At 33.5% G+C, this 15,488-nt stretch overlaps 1 protein-coding gene across 1 annotated transcript in view; it reads right to left on the reverse strand.

The window, feature by feature from the left end:
• Positions 1 to 2,455: 2,455 nt before the first annotated feature.
• Positions 2,456 to 15,488, reverse strand: part of LOC150097127 (18S rRNA aminocarboxypropyltransferase) — a 36,334-nt gene continuing 23,301 nt past the window's right edge. Inside the window, exons 4-6 of the mRNA XM_090407400.1 lie at positions 13,206 to 13,379; positions 6,192 to 6,303; positions 2,456 to 2,598 (exon numbers count right to left, since the gene is read on the reverse strand). Coding sequence (XP_090263526.1) covers positions 2,553 to 2,598; positions 6,192 to 6,303; positions 13,206 to 13,379 — 332 coding nt within the window. The 3' untranslated portion in view covers positions 2,456 to 2,552. The remainder of the gene's footprint in view (positions 2,599 to 6,191; positions 6,304 to 13,205; positions 13,380 to 15,488) is intronic.

Genomic DNA, 15,488 nt, shown 5'->3' on the forward strand with positions numbered 1-15,488 from the left:
TATAACAATGTTACGGATGAGTTGGATAAAAGGAATGGATACACTATGATAGCGTTGGATTTTGCTAAGGCATTTTATAGCATACCACATGAAAGGCTGTTGCATAAACTGGAGAATATGGGACTGGAATATAAACTCTTGACTTGGATATCAAAATGTGTTATATGGTGGGTGTGAATATGCAGATTTAAGATGATCAACGGTGTACTTCCGGGGTTCTGTTCTTGGGACATTGTTGTTCAATCTACATATTAATGCAATTGTTTGCTGATGATGTGAAGATAGGCAGGACAATCATGGATGCTACTAATATTCAGCACTTACAAAATGATTTGAATAGGCTGGAAATTTGGGCAAACGAAAATGGCTGTCAGGTTTAATATTAGTATGTGTAAAGTTATGCACTTTGGCATGACGAGATTTCCAGCAGCATATTATATTAGCAGAGTTATGCTATAAGAAACTGATAAGGCTAGGAATCTTGGCATAATGGTGGATAGGAATTTGACATTCAAATGTCACACAGCAAAAGTTGCAAATACAAATCAGAGGATAAATGCAATGTTGAAGCGAACCTTGACATGTAAGGATAAGGAAGTTATTTTGCTTCTTTATAAGGCCTTGATAAGACTGCAATCTGGATTATTGTGCACAAATTTCATCTCCTGGGATCCAAGGGAATAAAGAATCTGTGGAAAAGGTACAAAGGAGAGTTACAAAGATAATATCCATCATCATCATCAAATTCCTGATATATATACCCTCAAGGGGTGAACAGGATATGATAGTACTACACAAAAAATATCATTACTAACTTCCTATCTACAATTTTCCTTTTTTCCAACTTTTACTTTTTCATTGTGTCAGTTGCTTTCTCTAAAGCATCAAAAAATTCCTCCACTTCTACCTTAGTAGAACCTTCTGTGGGACCATAGGCACAAATAAGTCTTACTGTCTAGTTCCCCATTCTCATATTTGCCCACATCACTCTACTTGAGACCACCAGCCATTCAGGCTAATCTTCTTGAGTAGCCATAGAATACTATGGCTACACCTTTTTATTGATTGTCATTGCCTGAATATAACATTATGTATTTATTACTCAGAAAGATCTCACCAGTTTTTGCCTTTTTTTGTTTCAGTCACCCCTATTATGTTGATCTGGTAAGTAGTACTTATCCAATTCCCTCAACTAGCTCCATTTCTTTGCCATTCAGGCTTCTTATGTTGATAGTACCGATCTTGAACTCTTGTGATGGGTGGGTTTTAGGATTTGTTCCAGTAGCTGACTTTTCGCTGTTTGCCCTGGTTCCCTGGCAAAAACAACGCGGGTCAGTTTAACCGGGCAATTCCCCAGCTGGCATGAAATTCTGTCTTGTACCATTCTTTTTTTATTTTGGTTTAAGCAAATAAGAATACAATTTGGTCGGCTAAATCCCAAATTGCCAGCCCATCTTCATTCGTTCAGTATCCAGGTAGATACCTAACAGGGTGCACCATGAGAAGATGAGGATTGAACATTAGGTCAGAAGCCCTGATCGATTCTCCACATTCCTTTAAAGGCTATGTGGATATCTCCTCTCAGTTATATAGCTTTGACCCTTAACAACTCAGATAATATCCAGATCATGAGGACAGATTGAAAGTATGTGGATTACAGATTCCAGTTAACAGGAGAAAGAGAGGTGACATGACAGAGGTCTATAAACTTCTGAATAGGTGTTATAGGATATCATCTGATGAAATTTTTTGTTATGTGGAAAGTACAGAGAGAACACAGGGGAATCCATGAAAGTTAAGTTTGTTTGCAGTCAAGAAAGGGGTAAGAGCTAGGTTTTTCTCTTACAGAGCAGAGTGGAAAAGTTTGCCTTTAGGAGTAGTGAGTGCATCTAGCATGAATGAATTTAAGGAAAGGTATGATAACTGGTTTGGGTGATTCACAGCCTCTCTTGATGAGCCTTTGACTCCCTGGAGGTATGATAATAATAATAATAAAAATTCCATTATTATTTAGTTATAATGAATTCTTCCACTTACATCTTGATATTAAGATTAATATATCTTCATTGTTGTTTAATTTTTATTTTTAATTATTAGTCAGCCTTAAATAATTTTTCAAATATGTCTCTGTGTGACATTATTATAAGGAAAATTACCTCTATTTTTGGATCTACTGTATGAATATTTTGGAATAAGATTGAATTAGATGAATGTTAATCATGAATTAGATGTCAATTAGTCATGTAATGAGATTGAACACAAGAAATTGCAAGAGTGGCTACAACATAGATCTGCTAAAAAAAAGGAAAAGAAGAGGACTGATACTAATGTGTCAAGAGAGAGAGAGAATTAGCTGCAAAAGACAGGGGTACCTGAGGAGGCAGAGGCAGATAGCCTTATGTGCTACAAGGCAAAATATTTCAAAATTTTGATTCCAAAAATTAATATACTTCAATCAATTCTACAACACATGAGAGATTTTTAATTTTTTGTACAGAATTTATACAAATACTATTTACAGATCCTACTAAGCTATTTATTATTTGGCAACTCTATTGGTGTGACTGCTCATCATTTGCTTCTTCTTCTTCTGTAGTGCTGAAAAATAAGGAAACTCTAAACTTATTTTGAGTCATTTAACGTGGACTCTTTATAACAAAGTTAATGTTTATCTAATAAAATTGGTTATAAAAATTTAATACAGTATATATAAAAATTCATAACTTAAAATTTGAAAATTCATGCAAATCTCAAGAAAAATAAATAAATAATAATAAATGAAATAAAATAAATAAAAAAAGATTAAAAAAAACCCTGAAGTTAGGTTTCTCAACTTTGGGGGAAAAAATTGCTTTCAAACCATAAAATCTTCCATCACTATAAACAAACTTCATTATTCCATACATTATCATATTGAAATCACTACTAAAAAGCCCATAACATAAATGTAGTCTAAAGAAAATTCACTATAGAAAACTTAAAGAAATTCTATTTGAGTTGCAAGAGTTAAGAATGTAAATGAGCTTCAGGTTTAATTTGCTATATTGTCAGAAAAAAAAATGGTGTTTTTATTTATTAAATCTGACTTATTTTAATGTGTGTTATGTGATGATGAGATGATTTGTGCCAAAAATTCAATTTGTCAATATGAAAACATGCAATTAATGAAAAAATTCATTTATGGGCCTTGGTCTCTCAAATAAATCCTGGATACAATGAAAATAGCAAGTAATAATAAGAATACCTGTCAATTCTAAATACCTTCACCACACTTTCTTTCTTTCTTTCTTTCTTTCTTTTTTTTTTTTTTTGTACTGATTATTATTATCCTGACTACGCTTTTATGCCGGACTACTTGTTGACAACATAAACCATAATTTATTAGACTTTTACTTCCTGTTTTTAGATCCAAAGTATTATTGAAATTGTTATAAATATTTTAATGCTCCATTCTATTTTTGAATTTTCATTTTTCATTCAACATTAAGTTCTTTAATAAGTATCAAAGTAATTTGCTATAAAAAAAATAAGCTGGTTCAGGATTAAATCTTTAACTTTCCTTTTTGTCCATACAGTGAGTGCCCACTTGCCACGATTTTTTATTTTTATTTTTGGAATGCATTAAACAAATAATATAATTTTTCAAGGCGCACAAATTTCTTATTTATTTTTTCAGGTGGACAATACAGGTTCAAGACATGAGCTACCAGAAGACAATGTGATTTGATTTACTACTTGCAGGATCCTGTATACCATTTTTTAATTTTTTTTCAGAATTATTTTGTTTTATTTATTTATTTATTTTTTTCTGAATTATATGAACATATTGCAAATGGTTGGGTATAATCTACATCAACAATTTTCTGAAGTGTGATCCATGGTCCAGTAGGAAAGATTCTTCGGGGAGAAAAAATACCAGTTCAGTAAAATATAAAAATTCAAATAAGACATTTGTGAGCTGTTGGCAGAGAAAATCAAGATTAAAAAGTTAAACAGAAATGTGCAATGATTGCTTAATATGTTATTAATATTGGTAACTTTTTTTATTTTATTTTATTTTTTTTTAATCCACCACCTAAAACACACACTACCCCTTCTTTCTTTACCTGTTGTGTATTAAGTTCTATCTGAATGTCACCTCCGTTATTTTTGGTCAAACTGGGCATTTCGCTGGGAAGATCAGAGGAGAGATTAAAATGAAAAATCATTTTATCAATGCAATCTTTAAGATTTATAATTTATATATGACTGTTTTACTATTTCACTTTGAATAATCCCTCACTAATGTATACATCATCACATAAAACAGATCTTTCTATGAACACAAAAAAGAAGCAAAGTGATCATGTCATGATCTGGTTGTCCAAGTGTTGTCCCACGAATGTTTGCGACCACTAGCAGATGATTCTCATTGCCTAGTGTGAGGCACATTTACTTACTTGAGGTCTTCACGTGAAAGAATGAACACATTTGGTCAACAGAAGGGTGTCCCAATTATCTAACTCTTAGGTTACATAATTGGCAAAACTCCTCTATAGACCAAATACATTTTTTTTTATAGGTTATCAATCCTTTGTGGGTAGGTTTATCATTTAACAAAAATGCATAGATTGAAATAAACCTTATATCATCATCATCAAATTTCTGACATGCACCCTCAAGGGGTGTACATGATATGATAGTAATACATGAAAAACTTACATCACAGCTAACTTCCTATCTACAATTTTCCTCCAAATCTGTCTGTTACCTGTGAAGACTCCAACATTATCAGATCTTATATTTCTGTCTTCTAAGGAACTTTTAACTGCATCAATCCACCTAATCTTGGTCTTTTTCTTGGCAGAGAACACTTGTTTTGCTAACCTTTCCTTTCTTTCCTAATATCCTCATTTTTAATATAATATCACCATTGATGCCGTCTGTTCAGACCCCTAATCTTTCTCAAGATTCTCATATCTGCAGTATCTAGTCTTTGGTTAAGTGTTTTATTTCTAACTCAGCTCTCAGATCCATAAGTTAAATTCACTTGACACTGTCTTGTGTATACTAATTTAGTATTTTGACTGATGTCTCTCTTATTCTATATAAATTTATTCAGTTAATTAACTTCCTACCATATCAGCTTTGTTGAGTCTGTTGTCTATTTCCATATTCAATTTTACCATCTTCACTAAAAATAGTGCATTAAGTAGCTGAAATGTTTTACTTGTTCTGTAGGTTCTCCATTTACAATGCAGTTGATATTTTCAATGCTTCTGCCTATTTTCATTGTCTTTGTCTTGTTATTGCTGACCTCCATACCATATCTATTACAACAACAGTTATTCAATTTAGTCAGGGAATCTTGCAAACTTGTACTGGATTTATTTAGAAGTATAATATCATCTGCATAAATACAAAGTTTTTTTTATCTTGGGTTTATTATATGTTAAAGATATATATTTCATGCACAAAACATTGTTTTGCTTCCTTGGGAAAAGAATTAAAAACCAAATATAAAATTTCTTGCTATCTTTAAATCATCTGCATAAAGTAGAGAGCTGAGATTAACATCTCCAATTCTGATATCAGGTTTAATATCATTTTCCTTCATAATGCGATCCATATAGATAATGAATAACAGAGGGAATAATGTACATCCTTGTCTGACACTAGATTTAACATTAAACTATCTTTCTGTACTTCCTTCAATTCTAACTGCTGCTTACAACTCAAATAAAGACTAAGTATGGCTTGATATAATGTCCCATTGACACCATATAACTGTAGTGCTTTGAATAGCTTTTCTCTTTGCACTCTGTCATATGCCTTTTCCAGATCTACAAAACTTAAATACACATCTTTGTTATTTTATGAACCGAACTCTCGGCCAGTTAGTAAAAGTATTTACTAAAGTTTAAGTAAATACTTTTACATACCAACTGAGAGGTGTAAAAGTACACCTCTTTTCATACACCTCTCCAATTTGAAATGTTGGAGAGATATATGAAAAATATACCTCTCCAACATTTCAAGTTCCTTAGTACTGAACGAGAGTTTTTGCTCTCTTAAAGTTTCCGCCTGGTCTCTAAGGAGAACCAACCAGTTCGAATCACTGGCCTGACAGCTGTTTCGAACGATTAAATTTATTTAACTTACAAAATATTTGAAAATTATCAAAATGATACAAAATGCAAAACAGAACTAACTCTGTATCACTAGGTGGAAGATCTCCTGGTTGAACTCGCTTAGAGGCTTTTTGGTCATCATCATCTTCTTCTTCTTCGTCTGATGATGAAGAAGGTGGCAGGTCAATTATTCCTGGAATGTGATTAAAAATAAATAGTTTCAGATCGAGAACATATATTTTTCTGACTGGAAATATACTATTGGTGCAAAAATAAAAGGGAATGTAAATATGATATAAAAGAGAAATTATTTTGATATAATAATCTTTTCAAAGGAGATCGATTTTTAATACAGAAATAAATAATGCACACCAAAACTTTAATAATAACTGAAGGGACATAAAATTCAAACCACTTTTTTTAGATAATAACCAAACTCAAGAACAATCATCATCATCATCAAATTCCTGACACGTACCCTCAAGGGGCGTACAGGATATGATAGTACTACATGAAAAATTTACATCATTACTAACTTCTATCTACAATTTTCCTCCAAATCAGTCTATTACTTGTCAAGACACCAATATTATCATTATCAGATCTTATATTTCTATCGTCTAAGGCACATTGTACCATATCAATCCACCTATATCTTGGTCTTTCTCTGGGTCATTTCATGCCAATCTGGCAGAGAACACTTGTTTTGCTAATCTTTCCTCTCCCATTCTGTTTAAGTGACCATACCACCTGAGATTAGCTCTGCTAACGCATTCCTGGATGCTGACAATGTCAAGTTCTTTCCTAATATCCTCATTTTTAATATGATATTGCCATTGATGCCATCTGTTCACGCCTATAATCTTTCTCAGGACTCTCATATCTGCGGTCCCTAGTCTTTGGTCAAGTGTTTTACTTCTGACCCAGCTCTCAGATCCATAAGTTAAAACTGGTTTGAACACTCTTGTATACAGCTAATTTAGTGTTCCAACTAATATCTCTCTCTTATTCCATATGAATTTATTCAATTGACTTCCTACCATACCAGCTTTGCTGATTCTGTTGTCTATTTCTATATTTAATTTACCATCTTCAGTAAAAATCGTTCCTAAGTAGCTGAAATGTTTTACTTGTTCAACAGGTTCTCCATTCACAACACAGTTGACATTTTCAATGATTCTGCCAATTTTCATTGTCTTTGTCTTTTTATTGCTGACCTTCATACCATATCTATTACAACAGTTATTCAATTTAGTCAGAGAATCTTGCAGACTTGTAGCGGATTTATTTAGAAGTATAACATCGTCCGCATAAAGCAAAGAGCTGATATTAACATCTCCAATTTTAATATCATGTTTAATACCACTTTCCTTCATAATGTGATCCATATAGATAATGAATAACAGAGGGGATAATGTACATCCTTGTGAGACAAGGATGTACATTATTCCCATTATCATTATGTCATTAATATTTGCTGCACTAATTATATCTACAAAAGGTTGAAAAAAAGATTTAGGTTACTGGAACAACCTCAAGTTCAGAATTCATGATATACTGCAGTGCTGTCAATGCTAGCATACAGTTTTCAAAGATACACATCACAGTAACTTTCTTCATGAATGGAGATAGTTACAAGTCTCCTTGAAAATATGGTCATATGGTCCATATAAAGATGGTGGGAGGAAAGAAAAAGTGAAATTTTTTAAGGCATTAAAAAGTGGTGGCTGACATAAAGGAAAAATTGGTTTTCCTTGGAAACCTAAAGAGCATTGCAGAAAATGAATCTAAAAGATAATAACTTGAAGAGTTGCTAAATTTCAGCTCAGGACATGAAGCAGTCATTACTAACACCATGTTCCAAAATAAAACTATGCATATAATCACATAGGGAGTACACATATAAAACAAGAAAAGTCTTATTGATTACATTACTACTGGGACTTGAAATAGGAATAGCCACCATGTTTAGTTTTCAGCAAAGTAAAAATGTGTATCACATTTTTATTCTGATTGAAATCTCACATATTAAAAACAAAATTGCATGTGACATTGAAAACAATCAAGGCTGATAAACTTTTATATGTGAGCTGTACATATTCACATAAAAAAGTACTGGGAAATGGGAAAAGTGAGTGAAAACAAGAACCAAACTTTAGAGGCTGAATGACAAATTCTAAAGAATATGGTGAAGTTATCTATAAGGATAGAGAAATAAGAACTCTATACTGGACACAAGAAGGTAAACAATTCATGAAAATAAAAAAGTATATCATAGGCACTCTTGCTTTTGGAGAATATAGAGAAAAAAATGTATGGAAGCTTAAGTTATATGTAAAAATAGTTAAACAAAACTCATGGTAAAATCAGCTTCCAAAAAAACTGAATGTCCTCTTTCATTTAAGACTACTTGTTACCTATGCAACTCCTCACACTATAAAAGTTTAAAATCTGCATAAGTTTAGAATACTGTTATCAATATTTTGGGTGGTACACTAATGCTCGATACCAGAAGACAGAAATCCGTTTAAAGATGCCTTCCACCTACTCTCACAAACAAACTCCCTCCAATCACTTACTTATAAATTTCTGTTTATGTCTGATGTCTTTTTTTTATATATATAATTTTCAGGGGTGCTGCTCACCTAAGTCACCATCATACCTCCATTTTCCTCTAAATATGCAAAAACACAAGCAGCTGCTGGTCAATATCAACACACAGCTCAGCTTTTCCCAGAGTCTGACTTCCAGCTGTTCAAGAAATATCGGATCCTTTCTTTCTCCCAAATCACTTGAACCCCCACCTCCACCCCACACCAAACTTAATATTGCTGCATGTCATAGGTTTTGTACCCTCTCATATATATGTGAGTAGGGAGGTTGATATAAAAATAAAATAAATAAATAAGTTGCTTTGAAAAATTGTTAAAAGAGATAATTTGCTTCAAATGAGATAATATCAGCTATTTGTTGATGATACAAAGATAGGTGAGGTAATCAGGAGTGATGCTGATATGCAATACTGCAGAAAGATTTAAATAGGCTAGAATTGTGGGCATGTGAAAATGGCTGTCATTTCAATGTTAATAAATGTATGGTCATGCATTTAGTGTGATTAGATATCCAATGTTGTGTTATATTTGTGGGATTATGCTAGAAGAAACTGATCACACCAGGGATATTAAAGTTTTAGTAGACAGGAAGTTGAAATTCAAGGGTCACGTAGCAAAAATTGCAAATACAACTCAGAGAATAATTGCAATGCTGAAACGAACACCGACACGTAAAGATAAGGAAGTCATTTTGCCTCTTTATAAGGACTTGATAAGACCTCACTTGGACTATTGCACACAGGTCTGATCTCCTGGTTTCCATTGTGATTCTGATATAATGGAGAAAGAGAGAGAGAGCAAAGAAGAGTGTTAAAAATGCTATCAGGATTGTAGGATTCTCAATTTGTTGACTGCAGTCACAAGCAAAAGCCCGCACAGTTAGCCTAGTGGCTTTGCGCTTTGCAACCATATGACTGGGAAAGGAGTGTCCTAGGTTCAATTCCTGTTAAAGCCATTGAGATATATAGATAGAGATAGATTGTCACAAGCAAACAGGAGAAAGAAGGGTGATATGATTGATGGCTCGATTTTTCTCTCATAGAGTGGTGCATGATTGGAATGGAATGCAACTGGATGTTGTGTGTGTGTGTGTGTGTGTGTGTGTGTGTGTGTGTAAGTAATGTGAATGAATTCAAGAACAGGTATGACAGCTGGTGTGAATAGTATGGCCTCCCTGGCTGCATTATTCACATTAAATAAAAATAATTTCAACATTGTTTTGTAAGACAATGTTGAAATTATTTTTCAACATTGTCTTACAAAATTGATGTGGTATGTAACCCTAATGTAGTCATTTTTAAAATCAAAATTCCATAAAACGTGTTTCTTGTTTTTCTGAGATTTTGATTTGAAAAGGACTGAAAAAAACTAGTCTTTTTCGTTTCCCCTCCCAACTTTGTTGTTTTTTCAAACACATTTATTTTGCTAATCTTTCATCTCCCATTCTGTTTAAGTAACTATACTATCTTAAACTAGCTCCATTTTAACATTCTTGAATATTATTAATCCCAAAAGTTTTTTCTCATATCCATATTTTTAATATGGATCTCAGAAAAACAAGAAACACAATTTATGGAATTTTGATTTTAAAAATGACTACATTAGGGTTACATACCACATGACCTCTTTCACAGATATCTCCTCCTTTGGGACCTTAAATTTCTATCTAGGCAGGGTTTTACATATATAAAAATGTCTGCATTTTTGACTTTCCATTTTTTCAAGAATGAACCTCTTTTGTCAGCTTCAGAAACTTATACTATCAGGTAAGAAGAATGTCACATACTTCATGCTAAGTCAGTATTCTGTCCAATTCAGTTGTACACCAGTGGCATTGTGTGCCCATTTAGGTTGGTGTGCTGTCGTGTGGCTTGTGCAACAAAACACTACAAAATTCACGTCAATTTGATTGTATGATCAAAATTTGATCATTCAAATTTTTTATTGATGTATGCAAGTTTAAGACTGCATAGGACATCAGCACTCATCTTAATTAGTCCAATGCAATTAATTACACGATAACTTTGAATACTTTAATTTATCAATTAATATAATTTTAAATATGGAAAGCATAAAGGTCAAATGAACAATAACTATGCTTCACACATGGCGTTTATGTAAGAAGCACAAAGTTTATGCTTCATGGTAAAATTAGATTATCATTGCCAAATATTAGAGTGAGACAACACGGAAAATTTGAATTTTGATACAATTTTTAAATACAGCCATATAATACATACAGAAATCGTAAAAGTAATCACCTGGAAAATTATTTTTCCCAGATTGAACCAAAGAAAGGCTAAACTAACTTGTTTTATTTATTTATACACAAGTTCCAACCTCCTTTGACTATAATCAAACAATTTGCAAAAGCTCTGGCAGAAAATGGGACATCCAGTAGATTAGCAACACTGTTTCCCATTGTAAATATGGACAAAAAAAAAAGTTATAAATTATTTATAGAAAATTATATATTAAAAATTTGTCTATATCATTGTCCTAAACAAGTCAGTTCATGCTTCATGCACGGAAAAACAGATGAAATTCAGAAAACAAAAACAGGAACTCGTGAAAAATAACAACATTCAATTGGATTGGTTGACACAATAATCAATCACAGCCACTGATTTCTGGGTGCAATTGTCTCATAGCACACACACGCCTTGCCTTCTGAGTGGTTTAAAATCACTGGAACAAAGAATTTTACCTGTTGCACCATTTGTATGTCTGTTCAAAGAGATCAAAGGTGTCTGTATTTGTGACCACATACCCAGGCTATGAAAAGCCAGTAAAGGTAGCAGATGACTAAGGCAAGGAATCTTAAGCCACATGATCAAAAAGAGGAGATTCAATATTAGGCATCCTTTTGGCAAGGAATATCAGACTGCACAAAAGCACACATACCCAGTCTTGTGGTGGAAGAAATCACAGAATGTATAGTTTGGACAGTTAAGATGGACAGTGTTTGTGGTAGCAGTAATTTGGTGTTCAGTCAAAAATGGATGAAGTTTTGGATGTCTATCAAGTGATGGTACACATAATGTACGTGATGTTTATGCCATGAATGTTGGTCAAGTGGATGATAAAGAATTTTTTTACAAGATTATGTTTTTTTTTAGATTTTTTGGGGGGAGGTTTTCATTTTAACCACAGTAACACTCAGGGCTCAACACATTATGCAAAAAATTTATTTGCTCCATATCCCCCTTCCCAATTTTTAATATGGCCCAATAAATCAATAGGAGTTCTATAGTGATTAGTGATGTTGCACATTTTTTCTTAAAAAGATTTTGTTTAGAAACTTATTTTTTATTAAATTAAAATATTCTACATTATCCAGTCAGTCTGCAGTTACTTGCCAGCTGGCAAAATCTACTTGCCATGAGCAAGTGTATTTGTTGAGCCATGGTGACACAATATCTATTGGAATGTATTCATGTGATCGTGTCAAGGTGAGGAGAAAAAGAGCAGGGGAACATATAGTGGGGGATGAGACAGACTCTTAGATATCATCCCCCTCAGCACCTAGTCTCATATCACTACTTGATAGCATCCCTTGCACACCACTATATAGTCTCCCTCCAGGCACAATCTAGTAATGCAGGAGTGAGCAGGATTATTCACCAGCTGATCAAGAAGTCCCCTAAATGCACTGCTACCAAGTTCAATCTCTGTACTATCTAGTGCCAAGTCTGTGGAACTACTTTACTGCAGTGCAGTAGTCTTGAAATATAGAGAAGGCTTGTAATCTCCACAGTATGTCTGGCATGTCCTAGATGGGTATTACTCAATTGTATGTTATAATACTGGGGGAAAGGAGAAACCAGAACATCTTACTTCGGGAGCAGATACTCTAGATCCTGAATAAGTCAGGTGGTGGTATTTCACTAGGCAATGAAGGTCATCTACCACCTAGTATGTCTAGTTGGCATTTCCTCTAATTAGGAAGGTATCCTCTTTCATGGAAATAGGTCACATCTCAAGGAGACGAGACAAGGTTATAAAATACACGTCAGCCCATTAGTGGCCAAATGATCAATTATTCTCACTTTATGGCCTGGCTCTGGCAAAAGATGATCAGAAGTCATAATTTATTGCATAACCAGCTTTTTGATAGTACAAAGCCCTAAAAAAAAAAAAAGCATGACTGTTCTCAATTCTATGCAAAAAATAAGGAAAACGTTTTTGCTACAAAATCAAAAGCTTCTCTCTTTGCCACTAAAAAGTAATACTGTCATTCTCACTACAGAAAACTTGCAGAAACCAAAGAAATGGTTTATTATAGTGGAAGGTTTGTTATTAGTTATTTCCTTTAGAAGAACATTAACATTATTGTGCTTTGACTGGGACTTGTAGTGAGCTAAATGCATGCTATAGTGAGAAGCAAATGTATTTCTATTTCCCCCCCCCCTGAACTTTAATGTAATTTAATGTATTAAAACTGAATTTTAATGCATTAAAATGTGCGGCTATGACTACTTACCTTTTTGAGCAAGATTTTCATTTTTTATTTTTTCCAAATATTCTTCTTGGGCTTCAATAATGTCCGATCCTTTTTCACATTTACTATATATGTCAAGAAGTTCATGATTTAAATTCAAAAAACTTCTTCCCCATTTGAATTTTTTTAAATACGACTCTGCCAGTTCTTTATGCCCTAATGCAATAAATAAAAATAAAGTTAATGAGCATAATAAGTAAGAATTTTTAAAAGAAAAATCACAGATATTTTAAATTTTAAAGAAATTATTAGTGTCATTTTCGTGTTTATTACTATTTTTTCTTAGTAAACAAGTTATTGGGGGGGGGGCTCCTTTCCTCCCATCTTGGTCTTTCCTCAGATTGTATAATTGGGATTTGTGTTCCTATAGTGACTATAACAGGTCTATGCTGAGATCATGGAAAGTTTTCAAGTACTTCCTATCAGTGGATAAAGGATTATCCTCGGTGTTGCAAGTGACAAAGCAGAAGAGTCAGGGTTTGAGTCTTTCTTCCATCTACCTGATTTAAAAGTTCCAGTCTTTTGCATCAAAAATCAGCGATGCTCATGTTTTCAGCCTATTCCATCAGTCTAGTACTGTTCATATCATTTCTACAAGAGTCAAGAGTAATGTTGACTATTAAAATTTCCTATGTAGACTGATGGATGATGGTGAGCAAGAAGAGCTAGGATAGACCAAGTCTGTTTTGGTGGTTTGTAAACTGACACTATGGTGGTTTTCCAACGTTGCTGTCGTTGTCGTTCATTTAGCATTTCTAAAATTCTTTTTCCAATTTCAGGATCTGGATCTTTTTTGTATTTTTTTAATAGTTTTTGGTGGTTTGTAAACTGACACTATGGTGGTTTTCCAACGTTGCTGTCGTTGTCGTTCATTTAGCATTTCTAAAATTCTTTTTCCAATTTCAGGATCTGGATCTTTTTTGTATTTTTTTAATAGTTTCTCAATTTCAGGAGACCAGCATGGGGTGTAAGCAGTTGTGCCAGCTGCCTTTGCTGTGAGGAACTCAATGTTATTATGATCAGAAAAAAGATAGTTTTGCAGTTTTCCATGTTCTCTCGCATGTAGATGGCAGAACCATATATTGGTGACAAGATGTAGCCCAGTGACGTGTAGCCAGTGATATTAGCTCTTGTGGTAATCTCATCCTCTTTGCTGATATGTAGTTCCTGAACAGAGATTACATCAATGTTATTTATCCTGTGAATTTTTCCAAGTAGTTCACTTTTGGCTCAGGAGGCACCCTCTATATTCATTTGCAGGATCTGCAGGGTGAATTCATTTTCGCTTATTTTTTGGTCAGTTTTGGAACCTTTTCAAAAAGGTTCATCACTGAACACCCCAACAATGTCTTCTGCAGCAGTTACCATTCTATCATTTTCATCCATTAACATCATCTTACCTTGATCATTCTTCCTTCTACTTGCCACACATCTAAAAAACTCTGTAGGGTTTTATATGCAACGTATATATATATATTTTTTAGATTACTTTATTATATAAAAAAAGTATTCCTTATTAATGAAATTTTCACTCAGTATATACAAAACTGTAAAACACGGACATAACAAGTGGATTGTTTATGTGAGATTTTTACACAACAACCTCCAAGGACTCATTGCAAAGGGTACTCTACTCTACTCCACTACACACATACATCTTGTCATCTCTACTACTTAATTCTCTAACTACACACAGCTGCACTACTATCATCAATGCCATATACTTCCCACCACCACCACCACCAACAACTGCACTTTTTGTAAATTGTGTGTGTTCTCATGGCCAATTTACCTATACACAGTATGTAAAGCAGGTGTTTCTAGGAGAAAAACCCTACTATCTCCATATGGCTAACTCATCTTCAGTTGAAAAAAGTTTTTCTAGGAGAAAAACCCTACTATCTCCATATGGCTAACTCATTTTCAGTTGAAAAAAGTACATATAAAGAATCTCATCAAGATGAGAATTGAACTTAGGTCTTTTCGAATCTAAGAACAAAATGTTCCATTGTTCTTCCAACAGACGAAGAGCAATGGAACACTGCATTGTTCTTCCAACTGCATTACAGATGCTTGCACTGAGTGATTCAAGTAAAATGACAGTCAAAAATAACAGAAATTTTATGTAAATTTTAAAAATTTGATCAAAGAAATGAATTTAAATTCTCAGACTAACATGAAGCTAAATCCTGTTGGTTGTGCTAGAAAATTACCTGGGTTGTGGCTAGCCATATGTAGACTTTTGTGAGGAAAGAATAGATCTGT

This window comes from Typopeltis vanoorti, chromosome 17, assembly GCF_054136105.1.
Source record: "Typopeltis vanoorti isolate ZY-2024b chromosome 17, IOZ_Tvanoo_1.0, whole genome shotgun sequence".
Classification (NCBI taxonomy): Eukaryota; Metazoa; Arthropoda; class Arachnida; order Uropygi; family Thelyphonidae; genus Typopeltis; species Typopeltis vanoorti.